We start from the raw sequence: 24754 nt of genomic DNA, 5'->3' as shown, positions 1-24754 counted from the left end.
AAATCTCACATCACACTGAGCTTTTATCATTTGTCATTTTTCACTAAACTGAATTTAAAAATAAGTGCAAGGTATCTTTGTCATTTCTAGCAAATAAGAACAACTGATTTTTTTTTTTTATCCGAACACGTCAAAAAATATTTGTTTGAATATTTATCCCAGCATGAATATATTTATATATATATAATTTAGATTGGCTGTAAACAAGGTGTTACATCTCAGGGGTTTCATTTATACCGATACAGGAATACAATGAACAAATTCATGAAACAGTAAAGCTGAATCAAATACACAAATCAGAATCGGTTTTAGTCAAAAATTACAGTCAAAACAATACAAGAGTCAATACTTGTGAGCTTCGGTTTTTTAATAGCCATTTGTCATCTCCCTGTGGCACAACCTCGCGTGCATTAATCACTGCACCGCGCTAACTATACAGATATAAACCTAATCTCAGAACGATACCTACAACAAATTAACTTTGCAGACACGAAGCAAATGCGAAGCCAATTTTTGAAAAGTTTTTGGTCTCCCAGAAACCAGAATGTCACAGGACTACACAATAATGTGAGCAAAAGTAGGTTGACAGACAAGGTCATCTGTTACAACGTAGCCTTGATGTGTTTAGGTAAGCCTGCGAATATGAAGTTGGTATCTCAAAGGGTTTCTGAAACACAAGGTGCATCAAGTACAATGGCAGGACATATTGGGATTTGATAAACTGCTTTGTACAACAGAAAGGTACAGTATCCCATCACATTTCATTCATGTGGAAATTAATTTTTTAAATAAAATATTGCTTTGTCAAAAGCTGGTTTGTTATTCTGCATTTTGTTTAATCAGAATCAAATAGCCAGGCATGCTGTATTATCTCCCTCATTCAGCAAATTAAATTAAAACAGAATCTGTTTCCCAAACAAAAAAAACAAAAAAAAGGGAAAAGCGTTATGAAATTAAAATAGTTATGAAGCCATTACGGGAATCCCCACATTTACATCAAGCACATCCAGAAGACAGCGAGTACGGTGGTCAGGCTGAGAAGAGACTTGCTCAGGGCTGTAGCCGTGCCACTATTGCAGAGATTGGTATTACAGCAATGGAACTTGAAGTTAGAATATCCAGGAAACAGCTGGTTCAGTCTGGAAAAGTCACAATCTGCATACCGGATACACTGCTGACGAAGCACAGCTCCACCTTTAACAAAACAACAAAGAAAGTATCAGAAAAGCAAAACACATAAAAAAACACCCCCTTGAGCACAAAAGGAGTTAATGCACATAACGAATTTCATTGTTTCTTTGTCTGTTTACATTGCACTCCCAAGGCACATAGCCTACTTTCGGGAGCATTACAGGTTTCAAAACTGTCTGTCTTGCAAAGGACTTCTTTAAAATCTGATTTAGTCTTATATATACAGTGCCTATAGAAAGTCTACACCCCCTTTCAAAATGTTTATTTTTTGTTGCCTTATAGCCTGGAATTAAAATGCATTAAAATAGTTTGTCGTCCCCCCCCCCACCCCCACCCCCACACACACACACACACACACACACACACACACACACACACATTTATCTACACATCCTATCCCACAACTTCCAAGTGAATAAATTATTCTAGAAAATTAATTAAAAATAAAAACTGAAATAGCTTGGTTGGATAAGTGTCCACCCCCCTTGTAATATCAAACCTAAATTAGCTCAGGTGTAACCAATCGCCTTCAAAATCACACACCAAGTTAAGTGGCCTCCACCTGTGTTAAATTGTAGTGATAAATTCAGCAGTTCCTGTAGGTTCCCTCTGCTAGGTAGTGCATTTCAAAGCAAAGACTCAACCATGAGCACCAAGGCACTTTCAAAAGAACTCTGGGGCAAAGTTGTTGAAAGGCACAGATCAGGGGATGGGTATAAAAAAACTAAGGCCTTGAATAGCCGTTGGAGAACAGTCAAGACGATTATTAAGATGTGGAAGGTGTATAGCACCACCAAGACCCTGTCTAGATCAGGCCGTCCCTCCAAACTGGATGACCGAGCAAGGAGACCGATCAAGAGGCTACCAAAAGGCCAATGGCAACTTTGCAAGAGCTACAGGCTTTTATGGCCAAGACTGGTCAAAGTGTGCATGTGACAACAATATCTCAAGAACTCCACAAATCTGGCCTGTAACGTAGGGTGGCAAGAAGGAAGCCATTACTCAAGAAAGTCCACCTTGAATCCTGTTTGAAGTATGCAATGTATCAAAAAGTTTTGTGGTCTAACGAAACTAAAATTGAACTTTTTGGCCTAAATACAAAACGTTATGTTTGACGCAAACCCAATATAGCGCATCACCCAAAGAATACCATCCCTACTGTGAAGCATGGTGGTGGCAGCATCATGTTATTGGGATGTTTATTATCAGCAGGGACTGGGGCACTTGTCAGGATAGAAGGGATAATGAATGGAGCAAAGTACAGAGAAGTCCTTGAGGAAAACCTGCTGCCCTCTGCAAGAAAGCTGAAACTGGGACGGAAGTTCACCTTTCAGCTTGACAACCACTTAAAGCACACAGCCAAAGCTACACTGGACTTGCTAAGGAACAAAAAGGCAAATGCCCTCGAGTGGCCCAGTCAGAGCCCCAACCTAAATTAAATCGAATATTTGTGGCATGACTTGAAGACTGCTGTCCATCAACGCTCCCCAAGGAACTTGACAGAGCTTGAACAGTTTTGTAAAGAAGAATGGTTAAATAGTGCCAAATCTAGGTTTGCAAAGCTGGTAGAGACCTACCCAACAGACTCACAGCTGTAACTGCTGCCAAATGTGCTTCCACACAGTATTAACTCGGGGGTAGAGACTTGTCCAATTATGATCTTTCAATTTTGTAATTTTAATATATAATTTATTTTCCCAACAAAACCCTTTTTCCCCTTAACAGTGTGGAGTATGGTGTGTAGATAAGTGGAAAATAATCTTCATTTAAATGCATGAAACTCTGAGGCACTGACACAACAAAATGTGAAGAAAGTTCAAGGGGGTGTAGACTTTCTATAGGCACTGTATATATACATACATACACACACACACACACACACAGTAGAGAGCCCATTATCCAATCTTTGAACCGTACTGTAATCTACTGAACACTCATCACTTGAATTGTGTGGTGTATTACGCACACAGCTTCTGATGCTAGCACAGCAACGAGATTTTGCTGCCAAAAAAGGACCAGCAGACTGAGGCAAATGAAAGTTACAGAATTATGCAGAACAGTTACAGAATAGGTTACTAGCTATATATTATCAGTACGTACTTGTGTACTAAGGACTTGTGTATGTTAACTTTATTCTATACAGTGTTAAAGGTAGAGTACTGTAAAGCCATACACTTTTGCAAGGATTTTATAATGCGATTTTCGCGTATGAAAAAAACGCAAACATTGTTAGCAAGAATATCAAATTCCACTAACAATACATACTTCGTATATTGCCACAGGTCGCCGACATTTCTGGAGCAAAATAGGTTTTATGGGGTTTTTTGTCCGTTTATTTGCCCACATCGCAATATACGAGTTTTATAGGTGGTTTAGACAATAACAAATATTTATGTTTTACAAGTATTGTTATTACTTACATGCTCTCATTATACATAACAATCAATTGTACAAACTAGTATTGGTCCCAATTAGCACCTATATATATATATATATATATATATATATATATATATATATAGCATGTGTGTATATGTATCTATATATTATATCTATATATATAAAGGTTGTGGTAGATAACAATTACTAGTTCTAGAATATTTCAAATGGTTTATTTAATTGTAAATCTGTTTTCATGCTGCACTGATTAATAAAAAAATGTTATACAGTTTCAACTAGTTAGGTGTTGTTATTAACTATAGAAGCAGTCATTTAAAATAAATACCTTTATCACTTAATTTCAAACAAGAATCTTCCATGTTTGCACAGGTTTGCAAACAAGACGAGGTGGATTCCTGGCAGCTATAGCACTGCAGAGCAAATCCTTCAAAAACAGTGAAAAACAAAGATACATCTGACGTGTTATTCGTCTCACATGTTAATTTTCAATACTGAAGTTTGTGGAGAGAACGTATTTATCAGGTTAGCGATGCATGTAAAAAAAAAAAAGAAGAACAAAGCGATTTACCACCACTGAAGAAGGAAGCACACAAAACTATGCAGATCACCGCGCTGTTCTTCATTCTGCTGGGATATTCTTTACCTGTGGAATACAATGAAAGAAACAGGTGCAATTCAAACACGCCGCTACTGCATGGAGAATAAGATCCTTTGTATTTAAACATATCTGGCTAAAGCCTCAATTACAAATCGCTTTCTTTATCCAAATTTAACACACAAATCTACTGTGTGATTATTAATTTAACAACCAGGTGCAGGCTGGCTGTCTTTTTTAAACCTTCGCATACTAAGCCATTCACTGTAGCGCTGTAAAGCCTAGATAGGTATGGTAAAGCACATACATGGTAAACTATGGAGAAAGCAGGAAAACTCCACGATTACTGTGCAGATTTACCATGGTAAACATTCATAAGGGACCTGACATTTGTGGAAAAGCAGAGTTATCTAAAAGCAGACGATGGACTCTCTGTGCAACGGTCTTAAAAGTATACATGCCAATACAGGGTACCAGTATCTGAGCGATTCCTATGGAGAATAATTAACTCTGGACTCCCTCAATAATGTACTGTATAATCGTGCAAATAAGCGCACGTGCGCTACTTTAGAAAAGAGATTTTTTGTTTTGTTTTTAATCAGCTAACACTGTACATGTTTTATTAACGAGGGGCTTGAACTGTAGCATAACTTCTTTGTAGTCGGTCGGGTGTGGCAATGCGGAAAGGATTAGCGGACAGACACAGCAAAGTACCGTTGCTAATGCTGCGTATTTAACTGAACAGATGCCAATCTGTTTGTATAGCTAGTTCAAGGGTACCCTTTTTTAAAACAATGATCGGGAATGACGTATTTGTATAAAACACGTGTACTGAAGCCCGCAACGCATTCTTTAAAAGGAAGTATATTAAAATGTGGCGCTTATTAGTTATATGTGAAGGTTATCATGAAATAAGATAATATGTCCACCTTGTCTAACCCTAAAACCGTAAAAAGAAAAAGAAATATAATAAATTCAGAAGCCTGGCTACTGTAGAGAAGAACTTATTTCTCGACATGTTGCTCATTTACCGCTAGTAATATTAGGAATTCTGTCTGTCACTCTGTGCAATGCATTCTGCGATATAAATAAACGTGCTGACTGTACAAGGACGAGTCAGTAAATAATAATAATACCCTGTCAGCTGCAGCTGACCTATTAATGGCAAGTAAGACATTAATATAAAATAAAAAAACAGCATTTGATATTACACCGCACTGTATGTAGCTCAATGTTTTTTCATATCTATATTGCCCTATAATTAATATAATATAGGGAGAAAAAAAGCAATCTTACCAGTGACTCTTACCCTCCCTCTTTACAGCAGCTTCTCTGCTGTCACGAACTTCAACCGTCTGCAGAAAACCTTAGAGAGTCGATTCAACTAACTCCTCCCAGTCCGGGGCAAACAGATCGCAAAATGATAAGATAAGCCTAAACATGTCCAATTGAAGGAGTATTGTGTAGAGAAGTAATCAGAAAAAAAGTGGAAATCCCCACTGTCACTCGTGTCATCTTTTTCGCTGTTTAAAACTTTACAAACACATCATATTAGTAGATGGTAGAACCCTTTATTTGGTAAGAATGGACTTTTCCAGAGCGACGCACTCAGCGGAACGCGTGGAAATGAGAGACTGTGTTGATTACTTGCGACGCATCTTTTTATAAATCCTGTTTGTTAAGCATATTGATAGTCTAAAATACCGGGATTCAGAAGATTTTATATGAAAAATAAATAATGTACCGGTATGCCGTGCTCATAAAAGAAATGAATTATGTGTCCATAAATACATTTGTATCTAATTTTCCTTTGCGTGGAGATGTTTTTTGTTCTGTTGAGACCAATAGTGAACAGTAATGTGAAAGAGATCTCCCGCAGATCCTTATACTGTACCTGTGCGTTATGAATCTTTTGCGTACAACCAGTTTTTGTTGCATGCCATTTGGTGTGATAACAACCTTCTTGCAAAAATAAATAAGTAAATAGCTTTGGCAGAGTATCCGTGTCACGTGTGTATTTAATTGCAATTCCAGTTTGCAATTCAATACTGGCTGGATTTAAGGCAGAGGTGTCCAATCACGGTCCTGGAGGGGTATTCCACTCCAGGGTTAACAGGTAAAATGATATAATGAACGTCTTCAGTGGCTGGCAGGTGCAATTGGTTCAATTAAACAATTTAGAACAGGGTTGGAACAAAGACCAGGAATGGCAGGGGTAACTTTGACCTTGCCTGACCTAAAAGAATGGTCTGCCCTTCTGTGTCTGGCAGCATGTAATAGAAGTGGCCTTGCATAGTATTTGACTATTAAACAGCTTGACAGCAAAGCACAATTACTGTGCATAACAGCATTTTGCTGGTGTTTTGTGGTATTTACTGCTGTGACCAGTAGTTACCATTTTAACAAGGACTGAATGACACAAGTACTGTACAGTATCCCTTTCTTCAGTAGCTGTGTTGTTGTATATTTTGAAGGGCTTGGGTGAAGCATGGTGCACCAACAAACACCCAGGTACAGAAATTAAACCCACAGGAAATAAGGCATGAAACAAACAATGTACACATTTTATTACATATTGCCCAAGATTTACAAAATACAAAAAATACATTATATAACAAATAGTAGCTTGCAAATTACACCAGTTTCTGTTCATTTACATTCTTTGAGTGTATTTAAAGAAGACTTATATTATTATTATTATTATTATTATTATTATTATTATTATTATTATTATTATTATTATTATTCACAACTAAAACCAAAAAGCTTAATAGTCTGTCAAGTCAATTTTGTTTTAACCACCCTAGTAATAAAACTCCACCTATTTCCTGTACATCACAGCAAACATAAATGTTGGCTGGAATTAAGGTTACAATTACATGGCATTTTGAGCCATTGCAGTTTTTTTTTTTCCCACACAAGCTTGTCCAGACTTTAGCTCATATTTACATACAAAACCTGGAATTCAATTCCATTTTAGTGGCTTTTAAAAAGTACATAACTCAGATGAAGATGAATCATGTTTTTTTTTTGTTTTTTTTTGCATTGCACAGTCTGTAGTAATTATATATAAGAAAATTGTAATTCAAGAAGCGTGAAATGCTAAAACAAACCAAAATAAAAATCAATTTGACTACTTTGACTAGTCTTTCAAATGTATGTAGGACACATTAAAAAAAATTACAGTGGGGGGGAAGTCCATTCAATTCCAGAGATCGCTGATTTGTGTCAAAGTCATCATTGCTTACCCGCGGAGTCGAGTCAGACTTGATGCCTTAATAAGTACCGTCAAAGGCAGCGTTGATGTACTGGTGAGAGTTACCGGGGCTCGTGTCCTGAGCATTCATGCCAGCAGGTTTGCGGTCCAGGTGAGTTTTGTCTAAGCTCTGCTCACTGGCCCTGGGGGTGGAGTCAAAGCCGTGGTTAGTGAAGTCATGAGTGCGGTAGGCAGTGTTTAAGGCCTTGCTCAGTACAGATGGCTTGGTTCCTGCACCTATGTTCTTGTATGACAGTATCTGATGAAACATGTCATCTTTGGGGATGTACATGCCAGCTTTGTTCCATTTGGGAAGGTACAGTCCTTTGGTTGTGTCGTAGCCTTGGTCTTTCTCTAGGGTAGAATCCTGCGCTGGCTTTTTGCGTCTGGCACAGCAGACGCACTTATTCCTGGAAACAAAAAAAACAAATAAAATGCATTACTGACTGCTATACATACAGTATATGAGTATCATCTTATATCAATTCATATATTACATGTACCTTATTACAGTAGATTCTACAATAAAATGTTTATCTTACAGGAGAAGTAGCTGGTGCATTTATCAGTGTGTTTAAAATTGAAAAAGTAACACACACACACACACACACACACACACACACTTAAAATGTGTTAGAAATGTGTTTTCTTACTCTGTTATGTAGGTGGTGGCGACCACAAGGAAGACGATACACATACAGGCGATAATGCACCCTGTGGTAATCTTGAGCCACACTAAAGTAACAACAACATCAAAAACAAAAGTTCACTTCAGAGAGAGAAATCAATTTGAGAGTGTATTGTATTATATTTGAGTGGGTAGTGACTGCTTACATTTGTCATCCTTGGTGCTTACTGGAATAAAATATGTGACTGCCAAAAAGAAAGAAAAAAATATTTTAAATCCAACTGTTTTATGCAACTTTTAAAGAGCTCACACTAAATCCTATAGGACTGCATGTAGTTCTTGAAAGTATGACAAATAAAGCTTACTATTAGGGTTGAAGCAGTAGGCTGCAGCAAGCTGGCTGGGTTCATTGACACACGGAGTGACTGTCAGATTGCCACTGGAGAACTGAACCACGTCATTGTCTTTGCTCCACCCGGGTCTGCATGGGGAAAGTATAAGCTCTATATTAATCCCACTGATATCCCACAGATTCCCTTATTAACATCACGCAATACCGCTATGCTGGACTGTCATAGACCAGATTCAAGATGAGATCCTGCCTGGTTTAAATCCTCGAGGGCCACTTTACTCCAGGTTTAACAGGTAAAATTATAGAATAAAACTGCTTCAGAATCTGGATTCTGGATGGAAGCTTAATTGGCTCAATTAACCCTTTAAGTTACAAGGAACTTATGTTTCCCACAAATAAAATTATGCTAACTTTCTTTTTTTTTTACAACAAGGTGCATGAAACAAGGTTTCAAATTTATTGACAGGTTGGATCTGGTCATCCAGATTGTCAGTTTCCTCTGTGATACTTGAGTCGCTCTCAAATGCATTTAAAAAAAAAACAACTACTGAATTTCCTGTGTACCTTAAAGGGTTAAACAATTTAGAACAGAGTTGGAACAAAGACCAGGAGTGGAAGTGACAACTTTAGCCAACCCTGGTTTAGATCAATACAAGAAACAAAACAAATACCGGTGTAGCGTTAGAAAATGGTACACCGTCAGATTTTGGTACAGAATTGAGATCTGCTGGGTGTTTTCCTATTGTCTAGCAGAGGAACATTTACCATTAATTGTACAAAAAAAAAAAAAAAAATAGAAAAATCACGACGAACAAGACAAAATGTGAAGTCCACCGCAAAGTTGCAGAAGTAAAAAAATAATAATTTAAGACCCAAAAGCACTGATTGCATCCTATTTTCTTAATAGTGGAAGTTGTTTAGGCATGCGCAATGCGCTGTGTACCACTTTTTACCGCATACCTGAAAATAACACTAGACCAGTATTTTTTATTTGTTTTTGTACAAGGTTGTGTTTTGCTACTTATACCAGTAGGTGTCAGTCTAGTTACAAAGAAAGTTAACACTTTCAGCACTGCAGAGTGCCATTGAGATCATAAGGCCATTACAGGGAGTTTCTGTGCTTTTCCTCCCACACTGCAATGCAAAGCAGTTGTACTTACATGCCATCAAAGATGGGTGTGGGGGCTCTTCTCAGTTGCTCCTTTGATGCCAAGCTATCCCCAAGGGATAGACATTGTTGCATAGCTTCACTGTATGTCATGGTACTGTTCCCAAATGGAGGATAGACCACGTAAACATCGGTAAAGTACACTGTGTGAAGAAACAGAGCCTAAATGATTTACAGTGTATTCCAAAACCTCTGCAGTATTGTCATATCCTGTGCTGCTCTGTTCTGATTCTGAATAGGCGTTATACATGGCAATGATTGTAGCAGTTAACTGGGTCAGGAAGATGAGCATCTCTTTGTTTGCCACCACTGGCGGATGGCGGGGAAATGAAAGAGTTCTAAAGTAACTGAGCAGAGACCAAGCAACATTGTATTATTATACGTCTTATGATGCCAATCTCAACCAGCTTTACAGTATTTGTCTTTATTTATGGTGTTTTGTGGCATTTACTGATGTGTACATAACATTCGAACAACAATAAAAGAGCTGCAGAAATACATAAATATATGCTTACAGTCGCTTCTGAAGCAAAACACGTCTGATGTGTTATTTGTTTCTGGGTACTCTTGTACCCCTGTTGTTCCATTTGCGCAAGATTTAGTTGCCTTTATCCGAGAAATTAACACCTTCTGCTCTGCTACCCAACCAGCCCTGAAAGAGAAAACACGCTGCATTAAAAACCAACGATACATCCAGTTTAGGGCAAAACAAATGAAGTGAAAAACTATAAGTGACTGAATTCAGATTAAGAAGTATCCATATTGTACGAATCCTCTTTTGTTCTATCTTTTGGTATTTTTGTCGATGCCATTATCAATATAATTGAACCCCAAATACCTGCAAGTCTCGAACCCGGCACCATGTGCGATTCGAAGTTGATTCTCTGTTGCCATGGTCGCATTAAGGCGTGCACAGGTAGAGTTGGCTTCCGCAAAAGTAAGACTGTATTTAACACTCGGAGAATCTACATGAAAAACTCCTCTCACCACTAGAAAAAAAGTATGAAAAAATTAAAATACAAAATTAGAAAAGAACACCAGGCCCTGAACTTAGAGTCTGCCAGACTCTTACCTTTGAATTTGTAGCAGTAAGCAGTGGGTGCAATGTAGTATCCACAGGGTGCTTGTTTAATGATGCCTGTATGATCGCTGCCACAACTCTTGTTCACTGTGGTACGGGCAAGAATAATCTGCTGCTCTTCTACCCATCCAAACCTGCCATAGAAAAGTTACATCAAGAAAATGAAGGGCGAGCCAAAGTCAGTGTTTCAGAAATAGTGTAGTACAAAATCACTCATGATGTAATTTAAAAAGTGCTCCTGGCACTTAAACAATAGTACAGGGACAATGTTCTGTGGTTACACCTCTTTCTTTGTACTGTGTGTGTGTAATGTCTTTGTGTTGTGTGCAAAGGATGTGACTAGTGTCATTTGCTGAGGTAGCCTCGTTATTCCTAGGTTGTTAGCTCGCTAGCAGCCATCACTCATTGTTTGTAAGAGAAGTGGCCATTATCTCGATGCCCAAATGTGTGGATTTGGCTGTCTTCCTGTTTTTCTCAAGAATATGCAACTTGCAGTCAATTATTTCCTGCTTGCATTAAGTGCCGGGTAAGTAAGCTGTAGGCCCAGAATCTGTAACCCTTATAAATTGTCAGCAGTGTGTGCAATTTTTAACTAGCAGTATGCTATCCCCAGTATTCGTCGGCTTTCAGAAAAGAACAAGTTTAGCTATGCCAATCCGCATGCATAGCAATCTGCTACGCATTTTTTATTTAATGCTTAATTCATGTTCTCTAACAACTCATGCTTAAGAATTAGATTTACATTACCGGTGGATATTACAAGAATTTACAGAGCAGAGTATTTACAAATTGTAATGTAAAAGAGTCCTTCACAAACAAAGTGTCCGATTTCATATTTGATTGCAGTGTAGTGCAAGTGTATTCGTACGTGGGTGTGCAGACATTCCGGGTTATTTTCAGTTGATTTAACCAAGATAATGTATGGTAATCAAGGTGAAATAGACCCTCCTGTGTCCTCTATCATTCTCTGTTGTTTCTTCAGTTTAGATTGTTATTATTTTCCAGGATTACCAACTGTTCCAGCAAAAACGGTTTCAACCCTTTTCAAGCGGTGTCTAAAAGCTGAATTTCCAAAGTGAGAACTCTGACCCACCAGGATGGTGTGCATTTGTAATGTCCAGCTCCTGTTGTGAAACATTTTTCTCCACTGACTTCACAGATCACAGTTGCAGAGGTATGGCTGAAATGACTCGCACAGACACACACACACACCCTCAGTGGCTGTTTCAAAAGCATGCCGCACTTCCAAAATTCAGCTTTTCGAAAGCTGAAATATTTAATAAGCATGTGCAGACATGCACAGCAAAAAAGAGCGATACCAAATAAGAAATGAAAAGGTAAGAAGTTAAATGAAACACTGAAAATGTATAAGGTTCTGAATGTGTTCATTTCTAACCACTCTCTCAGTGCATACGTTACCTGCAGGTCTGGAAGCTGGTGTTCTGAGCTCTGGTCACCTGCTGTAAGGTTGCTAAAGTTGCATTCTGCGACACACAGTACTCTCTGGATTGAGTGTAATTATATGTAGTATTATTGGACTCGAAAACTCCTGAAACAACTGGTGAAAACAAAAAAAGCAAGTTTTCTTAATGGAAATAAAGAACAAGCCAACATGTGCAATATTAAACAGCCCTGGAGCAATGTGGATGAAAGGGAGGCAGGGAAGCTTGGTATTGCTTCACACCTGGTGTTTCAAAACCAAGCCTTGATGAGACTAAAATATATTGCCAAGCCTCTCTGGGTTTACATTTGTAGCAGTTGCACCTGTTCTTCTTTAAGCTATAATGAAACTTTTTTTTTTCCCTGATTATATTTATTTAGGTCTCTCTTTGTATTTGTGATGCTCACACTATTGTGTTATACCTGTGCTGGCCCTGCAGGCACAAGCGTGAGTTGTTGTGCATATGAAAGCCACACCACTAGAATTGGAAAATTGTCTAATCTAATTCATTTGATGGTTTTAATAGTTATTAATTAACTAACTAATAATAGAAAAGGCACACACAGGTACAAATAGTGACTTTTTAAACGTGGTTCAAGATGCCTATTAAAGCACAAAGTGGTCTAACATTTTCACACGAGTGCCTATTGTTTCTATATCACTGATTCTCACACCCTGAGGCTTTCATGCAGGTAGGTATATATAGGATATAAAATGACAAATTGAGGTGTTCTAATAAATTGGCACACTACTGAATAATAGGATTAAAGACAGACATTTTGTCCCTTGAAGGTGTAAATACAATCTCACTAGACAGATATAGATATAGATAGACAGATGAATGATCTTACCAATGTCATATATTTCAGAGGTAGCAGTGCACAGAAGGATAGTCAAACAGAACAAAGTCTTCATTGTGATACCTATGATATTTGCTATAGAGTGGAGACTTCCAATTTTGTTTACTCTTCTGCAGTTAGTCAGAACCCAATGAATTTATATACCCAGAAGAGAAGAACCTGCCCAGGGCATGAGGTTGTCTTTGTACGTCAGCCAACGCAAGAGTGTGAAAAACAAATGACACACCTTTCCCCCTGTATAACAGCATAATGATGTAGTACATACCAGAGTTTGAGGGGCAGATGCACTTTCTATATTTATATTGTATTCAGTAACAAAAAAGGATCTTGAAGATGTCCCACCATCATGTGTCAGACAGAAAGCTGTAGTTTTCACTGTTCTAGATTCATTACAGCTCAGGAAGACAAAGTAAAGAGCAGTAATGGAAAGCATTGGAAGAATGCAGTGTAAGACTAACACAACTGCTTAGAACAAGAAGCTGCTTCTTGTCAGTTGTGTATCGTTAGGGTGTTTTTATTCCTTGTACGGATTTGTTATCAGGTCCCTTATTGTTTTCAGTATCAGTTTACACCCCACTCCCTAAATAAAGTAAAACACAAAAACAGTGTTCACATAAAGACAACGGTTTAAAATGTTGTGAATTAAACACACCTTCCCCCAGTCACGTGTACAGCTATAGCCAAAAGTTTTTCACCACCTAGCATTTTAGGACTGAGTCATAATTTACATCTTTTATTTACCATGTAATGAAAGAAACTACAAAACTGATATTGCAAAAGTCTAGCGGAAGCCATAATAGCTTTCATTTGACTTTACGAAGCAAAATTAGTTACTAATAGTTTTGTGAAGCTGCCTTCATTACGAATACAGCAGGTTAGCTCCAGATGTTCAGCCACTGGACAGCTGCGATCCCATGACAAAGTACAGAGCTACAGGCAGTACAATGGAGCCTGGAGTGCTAGTGCTTGGTGTAACAGACTCGATAACAACAGGGTCTGCTGTTTGTCCAGGCTCGCTCTCAATAGCAAGACTGTTCTGCCCAAAATAAACACTCTTGTTGTTAACATCGGATTGCAGTTGTTATGAATTTTTCAAGTCAGCTTTGAAAGAACTCCATTGTGGATGGCTTCATCTCTCGAAACACAATAAAACACTTGTGGCTGATAGATGTACAGCACTGCAAAGCAACCCCTCACCACTTTCATTCACGCCACCCATAGAGGCATTTTAAACATGCATTAACTTTAAACCGCTGGGGTTGAATTGTTAACTATGTAAATATGTGACACATAGGAATTACTTTCATTGAAGCTCATCCAAAGAGCACTTAACACCAAATCCAGGCAAAACTCCAGGGTTTCAATGTATCATTTATAATTCATTTAAATCGCAGTGATCCTTGAATAAACTAGCCAAGTCTTAAATGATTGACTTTACTGGCTTGTAAGAGCATGTGACTAATAGTTTTGCTACAGTATTTACAGGGGTGGCAGTTTCTTGACTTGGGAGTGTATCTACATATGCTGTGACTAATCTAGCCAATTTACAGTGCAGAATTGGAGCTGGCACAGGACAGTCAATGGGGAACACAAAGCATTATTATATCACACAGTGATGTGAACACTCAGTAAATTAGCTGTGTGATAAACGTTTAAAATATAAGTCATGTATTAATTTGTGTAGCCAGTACCACAATTCAGCACTTTACTGTATGTTTATATATATATATATATATATATATATATATATATATATATATATATATATATATATATATATATATATATATATAAAATTTTTTTTTTTTTTTTTTTTTTACAAAGCTGCATCGTGATCTCTCTACCCTATTGCACCACAGGGTTATTGTTGTTCATGAACTGTCGTTTTGATATTGCTTGTCCTGCCATGAAATCCTAGGGAACTGTTAGCACAGCGTCAAACTCACACACCCTAAAATGCTGACAAGCTGGTTTATTTAGGGTTAGCTCTGGCTCATCTCCGCAGAGGTATAAGCTGACATACCCCTATGTTTAAAGCAAACTCAGTAACTGTAAGTACAAGTCAACACTTGCTATAGTACTGCACGGTATTTTAATTACGCCAATGAATAGTTCTGTGCCATTTAAACTCGCTCAAAAGAACATTGCTCACAAAAGACTGAAATGTCAACAGGATTTATTTCCAACCACCCCCAACCAACATAGAAAAACAAGACAGGAACACTTTATAAAACAGTGATAATGAACAAAATGCCTAAATCAAACAAGTGTGCTGAAACACAAGTCTATGAACTTCACTCTAACACCATTGCACAAATGTACAAAAAGGAAAAAGAAAAGGCTTTATAAAAACATTTCAAAAATCAGAATATCCCCCTCGATTAGGCTACAGAGATTTTTTAAAAGAAAAGGGTACTAATGCCAGTATGGTACTTTATATTTACAAACGGAGATAAGTAATGAAATTGCTGGATACTGGGAAAAAAACGATGATACCAGTCCAGCAATCAATAAGTATTGAGCTGCGGATTCCTGCCTCTTAAAACAATACAGTGTATCAATCATTGTATGATAGTGGATCACAGACACCCTCAGAACACTGCTCTACTGTTTCAATAATCCTGACTCAAACGTTAAACACAGAAGCTGGATTCTTTAAGGGGAAATTGGGATTGGATTCCCAGTACGGCTATTATTTTGCAAATACTGAAAGCTCCACCAGCAATTCAGCAACACGCAAATAGACAGTAAACAGTGGGACGACTTGGTGTGTCTGCAAAAAGACTCCTATTGCACAGCAGTTTCACCCATTCCAGGTTTACTATAAGCTTGACTAGCTCCAGTGTATAGATTACAAGCTCAGGTGTGAAACCAGGAATGGATCAAACCACTTAGTTCTACCACAGGAGTAACCCTTGGAGTCTGGAATAACATTTCCAATACCTATGTGCATCTGGATTTGTTTAAATACAGCACCTCATTCCCTCCAAACCCACTGTACAACAGCAAACACACACGGTCAGTAGTCTGTGCGTTTGTCGTATTGTTGCTGCCTGGAGAATTAGGGGTTAACAATATGAGCTACTACTGCTTTTAGGATTATCATCCAATAAGAAACGCAGAATAAAGATTGTGTTCTGTAAAACAGTTTACGCCTGGTTCCTATTGTAAATTATTTTAAAGAAGAAACTGCACTCTACTGCACAGTTTAATGTGAAAGTTTTAGGTGTGGCACTGTTACACCCTTCTAAGAAAACTTCACTACCATATTATTAAAAACTCTGCTGGGAAATACATAGAAAACAAATTCATTTCAGTAACATGAATCAAACACAAATGCATCACTTAGCAAAAAAATTAAATAAATAAACAATAACGGAAATTGTAGATATTTATTATTGGGCAACACTGGCGAATATCACCTGATCACTCCATTCAAACATTAATTGCATTACAGTGGCAGCGCTAGTCTTTTTTTATATAAAGTGACACCAATATCACTTTGATAAACGTGGGGGGAGGAAGCATTCAAATTAAATATTTACAGGAGCAATAAAAAAAAAAGGCTTTAAAATGAAAAAGGAATTCCCTGCAGTGTCTCAAATAGCATTCATTTTAAATATCATGTACTGGAAAAAATTTATTTACAACACTGTTACTTAAAAACAATTGATTACCTATTACTGCATGTTGCTATAAGCACACATACCTCTAAGAAGGTCACCAGTTCCCATACTAGAGATTACCTGGAGGTTTTCTTTCTGTAGTGATACTAAAGACAGATCACTAACCAAGATGATGGGCTCCATTCACAAAGCATATGTATATTTTCAAGTCTGTTCAGATGGATTGTACAGATAAAAAGAGCACCACCACCATTCAAGGGGAATGTTTACGGACTATTCTGATTATATTACAAGAGCGCTGTATGGAAAAGAAAGTACGTTTAACCCTACACTGCATTCATAGACCGCCTTTCCTAGACCAAGGGTGTCTATCCTGGTCACTTGAATTCTCCCAGCAGCGTTGAATGCAAAAGAAAAGTTAATCAATGCAACACCTTTTTGTATAAAATTAATTATCTATGAAGATTATTATTATTATTTTTTTTTAAATTAAATTTAAAATACATCTGTCTAAAGTCTTGTGGGCTTTGAGGGTAAAGAACAGCCGGAGCATTTGACTCAAATCCCTCCACCATTTCCCCTCTCCATTTAATTTGAAGCAAGTCCTCTTGCAAGTACTTACAGCGTTTTCCAAAAAAAGAGCGCTAATTAAATAGAAATATTTTCCACTGTGGCTATGCCATTGGCCAGGAAAGGCATGCCTTTGATAACAGTTTAGATCAAGTTAACCACATTATGAGCAATTTTATAATTACTGTTTCTTTTAAATCTACAGTAACATCTTAACAGCAGTACAGTGCTCCCCTTTATAATGCCACAGTGTGGAGCCAGTTACAAGATTGTGCTGTGATGAAAGTGCTACTGCTAGCGGAAGCCAGGACAATGCTGCCTTATACCTGGTACCGCAGTATAAGGGGGCGCCTTATAAAAGGAGGAGCACTCCACAGCGCTCAGAGATGCTGTGCTATATTAATTTTTAACAAAACAGTAATACCTGTATCACAGGCTACCTGTATCATTCAAACTGGAGGTATAAATAAACTATTAAATGTTGCAGTATCTTCCTACCAGCCATAACAAAACTGTACACAGTGCAATCTTGGTGAATGGCGACAATAATGGCAACACTAAATGAACAACATGGGAATTTTGCCCACAGTGGGAAATCGGGCCCAAGGTATTGGAGGAATCTAGTTCACACACACACACGAAAAGATTACAGAGGCAGGTATAAAGCCACATCACAGACTCTGTCAGCCGCCCTGTAGGTCTCAAGATCGCACCGCCCGCTCCCGAAGTCCCGTGGTATAAAAGTGCATCAGATACGCCGTGGACAGTGTCCGCTGGGGGCAGGGAAGCCAAGCCCCCCCTGCTCTGCCTCTTCATAATCATCAGTGTCTGTCGAGTTCTCCTCGTCGTTCCACGAGGTGTGGGAGACGTCACTTGCTGATCCCTGGAATACAAATTTGAAGTTTTACATTGAAAAACCTGCTAATACGAATGCATGATCCCCATCTAGGTGAATGAGCAGTTACAGGCACCTACCGTCCGCACCACAGACTTGCGGAATGGAGGGCAGACCATGTGGAAGCGAGGGATGGTGATGTTGAACACCACCTCCTTGTTCTTGAGCTGGTGAAAGGTGTAATGCCCCTCCATGTGCCCGGAGGTGGTGGAGAAGGTGGTGCAGCTGGCATACTCGTGCACCTTCCCAGGCTGCATCACAGGAAACTCACCTGAAAAAGGAGCAAAACCCTGCTCACCAAAATACCCCTGGCATCAGAGCACTTTCCAGAAAGCTTTTAGCTTTCCTACGTCACACAGACAGATGTTTGGGCCCGAGTCTTCTTCAGTGGACAGCAGACTGAAGAAAGCACTAGCAGAAACATTTGCAAAGTTCACTAGTTTCTTCTTCTTCACCTTAGAAATCGCATTAAGCGTTCTGAAGCTGTAGCTGTGCTTGTACTTTGAGAGCTGGTTAAAGCGACACAGAACAAGTTCACTGATGACAAACAGACCTAGAGTCAATTACAATTGTAATTTGCAATTACTGCAGCATAATTGTAATGTAACAAAACATCCTTGTAATTGCAATTTCAACAAACACTGCTGCTGTCATTATAATTATAACTATAAGTGAGCCAGGGCTGCCAGCCAGTGTCTTGCTTATGTATGTTTCAGCTATCTAGGCAATCTTGACTTCCTTCCTATTTCCTCTTTCAATGACGATTACCAACGATAATAAGCAAGTCATTTATTCTGAATGAAGCAAGGACTAGTCCACCCACTTCCTGAGGAGAAGGTAGTTCTACATACCTACAACACCCGGACCCTGGACCTCTTCCACATTTCCATTTGCATTCGTTATTTTCCAGTATCTGCTATCCAGCTGGCACGCATTCTCTGGCAAAGCGTCCTTCGACATCTCGATTCTGAACAAACCAAAAAAGAGACATCCTAGCTTATATGTGTAAGCGTAATAAGAAGGTCTACTGTTTTTCAAAGTGGGTACACAGTAAGATATTGCTCTCTCATTTTGAATAATACAGGTTTTGAATGGCAAAGGTCTTATAGGGTTATTCACTGCTCTACAACAGTTTAATGAGTTTGCCAGAAGTGTGCAAAAAAACAAAAAACAAACAGTGTTTAATTTATATATTCCAAATGTAGGCGATATCATTGGATTTTAAGATCTTGATGATTCACTGGGAAAATATGGAATTTTAACAATCCAAACCATGCTGAACTGAGCAACACCCACAAAGGAATTTTAAATGATGTACTCTTTGGAGCCTTGTGATGTAAACACCCAGAGTGAGTGGAGCGGAGCAAGCCATTTGTAAATGAAGAGGGGCAGCAGAGCGGGGTAGTTGCTGGAGCGGAGCGCTGAGTGGACATTTCCGGCCCGCTCCTTTAGAGCACTGAGAAGAACTGAGCATGGTTTCATTTTATTTTATTTGTATATGTTCGGTCATGGAGTTTGCATAAAAGCATTATAAAAAAAAATAAAAATACAGATGCAGTCGCTGTACAGTATTTTCCATTATACCTGTGCATGGTAACCATTCGTTTTCCAAAATTAGGCACTTTTATGTTGGCAGACTTGAGAATTGTATTTTTAAAAAAAGCTTTTTTTCTTTTATATTAAATTTGATTGGCGTTGCACTTTATAATTCATTATGGAGGGAAAGATATCTATCTTCGCGATTGTGGAGCTGCATTTGTGCCATATACAAATGTGAGAAACGTCAGTGTGTCCATCTGTCTGAGGTTATTACAAAACCTATATTGTTCTTACACAGTTCTACGATTATACTAACACAGCGCTGTGAACACGGTTTATATTTTCTGCATCTTAAGAAAGATCATACACAGGGTGGGCTGTTAGCCCCATTTAGACTCACTCATATGTGTTCATGGGGTGCTTAGAGATCCCTATGAGATATTCAGATACAAACAAGTCCAGTACAAAGCTAATTTGTTAGGAACCATCAAATTCATTTTATGCAAATCATCATAGAAAACCTGTAAAAAAAAACCTGTTCATTGGCAGATGACATTTCTTAACTTTCTTTATTTTCAATCTACGCTTCAGTACCAATCAAGAATAATGACAAAGTGTCTTCCAATTGAATTAGATAACTTCTCTCAGCACTTTGTTGGCTTTTTTCTTTGCTGATCATAGCTTGTTTTTTTTTTGTTTTTTTTTCTTGTGTCAAGCTATGCGATTATAATAATAATGACAATTAAATAGTATTCCTTTCTGAATGTACATTGCATCGTTTCATCTGCAATCGGCAACACAGTGTGAAAAAAAACAGCTAGTTTATTTATTTATTATTATATATTTTTTTTAATACAATGTAAGCGTAGCTGAGCGTGCCTACTGTGTCTGGAGTGGGGGAGTGGTGCGTGAATTGCAAGCAGTGGAGCAGAATGAAAGAAAGAGTGGAGCAGAATTTTATCTCCGCTCCGATGCTCTCACATTCTCTGAACACAACATAGACAGTCACCATTAAAATATCTTGTCTTTAACCAAGGATTTGCACATCACAGGAGAGTAGAAGTGAGTAAACTCTGTATCCCTTATATGAGAAGTGGTTAAATGCCTTTTACCTGCATATACCCTGGATTACACCACTGGTCTACAGCCTAAATCAAAAAGACTACAATTGATAATAAATACTGCGTCATAGTTTCTTCTGTTAATTCATTTGCAAGTCATTAAATGCTACTTCTTAAAAAAAGACGAAATGTTTGAGAAAAAAACACCCTGAACAAAAGCAAACAAATCTGTCGATTTCCACTTAACTTTTCTGCCCAGTTCAGCAGTTTGATATTTTGTTTATTTATTTTCTTATCTGTCCTAGCAGCACTTGAAGTTAAGGCGTTTCTCTTCCTCCCATGTGTTTTTGTCCCCAAGGCCTGAGTCACAGATAGCATGACGTTTCACAGCTTCGCTGCACCTTCAAGGGCTGCCGTTAGAACATGATTCGCAGTGTTTGTCACGCAGCGTGTCCTACCTGATTCTGTACGTGAAGAAGAAGTGAGGCGGATGCACAGAGCTGAGTTCAGGAAGGAATGAGGTAGACACCGAGACTGTGATATCCCCCGTTGTAGCCACACACTCCTTGTCATGGATATACCTGAGGGTGGAGGTTAAGGGATATTAGACCAGGGATGGTAATAAGACTCCTATTGCATAGCAGTTTCACCCATTCCAGGTTTCCCTAGGGGCTTAATTAGCCACAGTGTGTAAGTAACAAGCTCAGGTGTGTCTAGTTAAACTCATAGTAAAACCAGGAATGGATCAAACTGCCGCAGAATGTGAATCTCTGTTGGACTTCAGAAAAGTGAGTGTGTCACTTTTTGTTGCTGCGACAGCAGTGTTTTACTATATTCCATGGTCTTTGTCTACATTTATCCCACACGTACACGCTTTTTACTACATTGCACAAAGAATACCCACATGGTGTAGCATTTCCTCTGGTACTTTTCTCTTCTTTTTTGTTTTCAACAAGTTTTGTCACTCTCAGTATTATATGACCAAGACAGCTTGCTCTATTCAATTAATCTATACATCAGCAGATCTAAATACTAGTGTCATTAAAATCAGACAGACATAACCCAACGAGACTACAGGGATGGGAATAAGACTCCCAGTGCATAGCAGTTTGATCCAATCCTGGTTTTGCTTTAAGTTTAATAAGACACTCCTGAGCATGTTACCTTTACACTGTGGCTAATCAAGCACGTAGCAGAACCTGGAATGGGTGAAACAGCTATGCACTGGGAGTCTTATGTCCATCACTGGACTAGCATGCACTGTTGAATGTTTACTTTTCGAAACTTGGCCCCTAATTACTTAAACAGTGTTTAGATAATTTGACTACACCCCCCAAATTACTTTTTAAAATGTTTCTCTACATTTTGAACCAAGTTTCTTTGTTGTACTACTGAATTTTAAGAGTAAATATTCATTAGGTGAATGTTACCATCCAGAAAAGGACGCAATGCGCTAGGCTGATCACTCTGGTCAAGCTAGACAGTAACCTACCTGAAGATCTGGTCCCGGATTATTGGATAGCCCCCAGTTACCACACTGTGCACATATGAAGTAAACCACTCAGTGAAGCAAGACCCTGCCCAGGCAGTCAATCAAAGGGATGCATTTGAAAACAGGAAAGCAATACAGTTAAAAAAAAATGAAATTATTACCTATCTATTTAAAGTTAATTAAAAGTTGCAACTGGTCAACAAACATAGCAAAGCGGACACGAAATGAAAAACACTAAATTGTTAGTTTTAGCACAAACTCTAGATATTATAAATGCTAAACTGTCAAGTTTTACTGCATGAAAGCTACAGTGTCACAAGTTTATATTTACACTAATATATATTATATACAGAAAATACATTATTTTATTGTAGCTGAAACAGCCCTAAAATGGGCTTGCAATGTAACAGAAATATTCCAAAACTATTATTTCAATATTTTACCGGAACTTTATACATTAAAAAAGTAAAAAGAAGGATAACAATTTGAAAAGAGTTATCTACCTGTTATAAACATGTCAATAGCAGAAGGGTCGCGGGCCATTTGGTCCTATGTGAGGGAAAATAACAATAATATTACAATTTTTTTTTAAACAAATGTTTCTGGGGGAAAAAATTATTTGTTTTACCAGAACAAAAAGCTCACACTGGCCAAGAAAATCTATTGTTTATGCAGTAACAGCTGTACAATATGCTGCACAGTGCACCATCTACTGGTAAAGCACAGCTTCTCTCTAACACTAAAGTACTTAGTAAATACTATACTTCAATTCTGCAGGTATCTGCATAGTTACAGTAGTGTTGTATGGCCACTGTTCTGATGCAGGTGCTGTTGAGATACTAAACCTTTGTGCTGTTGTACCATTTAAAATAATTAGCACACTAAAAGCTAGAGGAAACTTGCAGCACTGCAGGAATGGTTAGTACACTTTTTACAGCAGCCCACTGTGCAGGACAAACAGATAGCACTGAATGACCCCAAAAAAATCCCTAAAAGTAACAAGACACAGGAGGGTCCGATTTTGCAAAAAATGCAAATGCAAAAAAGGCCAATTTAAATAATGATACTGTACCGGGTCAGGCGCAGTTTGATGATTATTCTGATTAGTTTCCTTCTAGTTCTATACCACTTTTTTTAACAACTTGCATCAAATAAAGATGCAGTATTAAATCAAGTCCACTACTTAGAGGTGGGATGCTGCTGTCTGACCGGGCAGTGGTAGAAGATCTCGTAGCGGTGGCGTCCCTCCACGCTCTCCAGCGCCATGTACTGGCTCAGGCCGGTGTGGAAGCAGAAGGTGAGGGGGAGGCACTGCCGGAGCCCCTTCCTCTGCTGGAACCCCCCCGCTGCCGTCTCGATGTCCAGCAGATCCTCCGAGCGGTAGTGATTGGACAGGGCCATGCTCCCCATCAGCCTGCCCCAACAGAGACACACAGTCAGACAGGAGTACACTACTTCAGATCAGGGCTGGAGTAAATTCACCTTTCTCCAGTACCAATTCCCACCCCCTTTTAATCAGCTGCCAACACATCATTAGCAATATTCCAAGCTTCACACAGTGGCAACTGAATTCAATTTAAGTCTGTTTTGTCAATTAAAATTGGCTTCAACTGAAAGCAGTTGAATAAACCACAACAATGACCATGTCTCTAAAATATGAATTCCAATTCCTTCGAATTGATTTGAAAAAGGACTTGGAAATGGAATCGGAATTGAAAAACAGGAATTGCCCCCAGACCCTGTTTCAGATGAAAAGACACCAGGGCACATTCTCATCACTCACAGCCTCCCTCCCCCTCTCAACTGCTTTGTGTGCTCCTATCCCAGTGCACTTACATTCTGAAAGAAGCACAAGTTACAGCAAGCAAGTACTTTCTTTTTTTTTTTTAAATCCGACTACGTTAAAATGTATCATTTTACTTGTTATTCAGTTAAAGAATGTCACTGGCTACAAAGCCCCTGAGTCAAAGTCAGACAGTAAATAATAATAATTTTATTACTTTAATCCCATGACTGTGCATATCCATACCCGGGTACGACCAGTTTCTGCCCGTTGTGTATTCGAAACGAGCAGCGGTAATCCTGAGGGAGTTTGCAGCCAATCTGTGCTTCGATAGCATTCAGTTCATCTTCTTTCACACCATCTGAACAAAACAGACAGGCATGTTACCACTGAGACAATTACTGGAACATCAGATACACGTTACATTGTAACTGAAGTAAACAGTGTTGAGAAGCAGATTCTCTGCATCTCATCTCCTTCATTATAATGCTATTCCGCTAGATATAAAGCTACTAACAACAGCCTTACAAAGGGGGCTGATTATATTCTGGTGTGTTATTTGAATCCTACAGATATTTTATAGACAACAAGCAGCTGTTTCAAACCACAGGGGGTTCAGGAAGGCAGTGGAGTGCTGTACCTTTCAGTGAGACGATCATCCTGGGGCATTCCTGGTCCAGGTATCTCTTCAGATCATCCCAGGCTTGTTTCAGGGTTGCATAGTGCTCTATATAGCACCCTAAATCAGAGTAAAACTCTCTGAACAAGTCCTTCCAGCTCTGAGTCCTCTGGGCTTTATCTGACCTGAGAAGCATG

General features: G+C 38.6%; 3 protein-coding genes across 4 annotated transcripts; all 3 read right to left on the bottom strand.

The window, feature by feature from the left end:
• Positions 1–184: 184 nt before the first annotated feature.
• Positions 185–5654, bottom strand: LOC121330012 (CD59 glycoprotein-like). Its single transcript, XM_041276208.1, has 4 exons — positions 5483–5654; positions 4160–4234; positions 3917–4015; positions 185–1194 (listed from the first exon to the last, which is right to left on the bottom strand). Exons 2-4 carry the CDS (start codon positions 4212–4214, stop codon positions 992–994), a joined length of 357 nt encoding a protein of 118 aa, XP_041132142.1. The 5' UTR covers positions 4215–4234; positions 5483–5654; the 3' UTR covers positions 185–991.
• A 1273-nt stretch (positions 5655–6927) lies between these two features.
• On the bottom strand, positions 6928–13080 carry LOC121329553 (aggrecan core protein-like). Of its 2 annotated transcripts, XM_041275185.1 has the most exons (11): positions 12964–13080; positions 12091–12229; positions 10663–10805; positions 10429–10579; positions 10106–10242; positions 9583–9733; positions 8436–8551; positions 8277–8315; positions 8096–8177; positions 7680–7852; positions 7473–7585 (listed from the first exon to the last, which is right to left on the bottom strand). In XM_041275185.1, exons 1-11 carry the CDS (start codon positions 13025–13027, stop codon positions 7566–7568), a joined length of 1215 nt encoding a protein of 404 aa, XP_041131119.1. In that variant the 5' UTR covers positions 13028–13080; the 3' UTR covers positions 7473–7565. The 2 variants fall into 2 exon arrangements, with proteins under 2 accessions (XP_041131118.1, XP_041131119.1); XM_041275184.1 differs by having other exon boundaries at positions 6928–7852.
• Positions 13081–15131: 2051 nt separating this feature from the next.
• On the bottom strand, positions 15132–24754 carry LOC121330046 (F-box only protein 3-like). The gene is made up of 9 exons (XM_041276284.1): positions 24579–24754; positions 24185–24299; positions 23365–23569; positions 22659–22704; positions 22156–22240; positions 21122–21244; positions 18915–19030; positions 18144–18334; positions 15132–18051 (listed from the first exon to the last, which is right to left on the bottom strand). Exons 1-9 carry the CDS (start codon positions 24751–24753, stop codon positions 17917–17919), a joined length of 1191 nt encoding a protein of 396 aa, XP_041132218.1. The 5' UTR covers position 24754; the 3' UTR covers positions 15132–17916.

Source organism: Polyodon spathula, chromosome 17 (assembly GCF_017654505.1).
Source record: "Polyodon spathula isolate WHYD16114869_AA chromosome 17, ASM1765450v1, whole genome shotgun sequence".
NCBI classification, from domain to species: domain Eukaryota; kingdom Metazoa; phylum Chordata; class Actinopteri; order Acipenseriformes; family Polyodontidae; genus Polyodon; species Polyodon spathula.
Note: the sequence above shows the minus strand (reverse complement) of the source record. Positions and strands in the feature narration are given on the sequence as shown.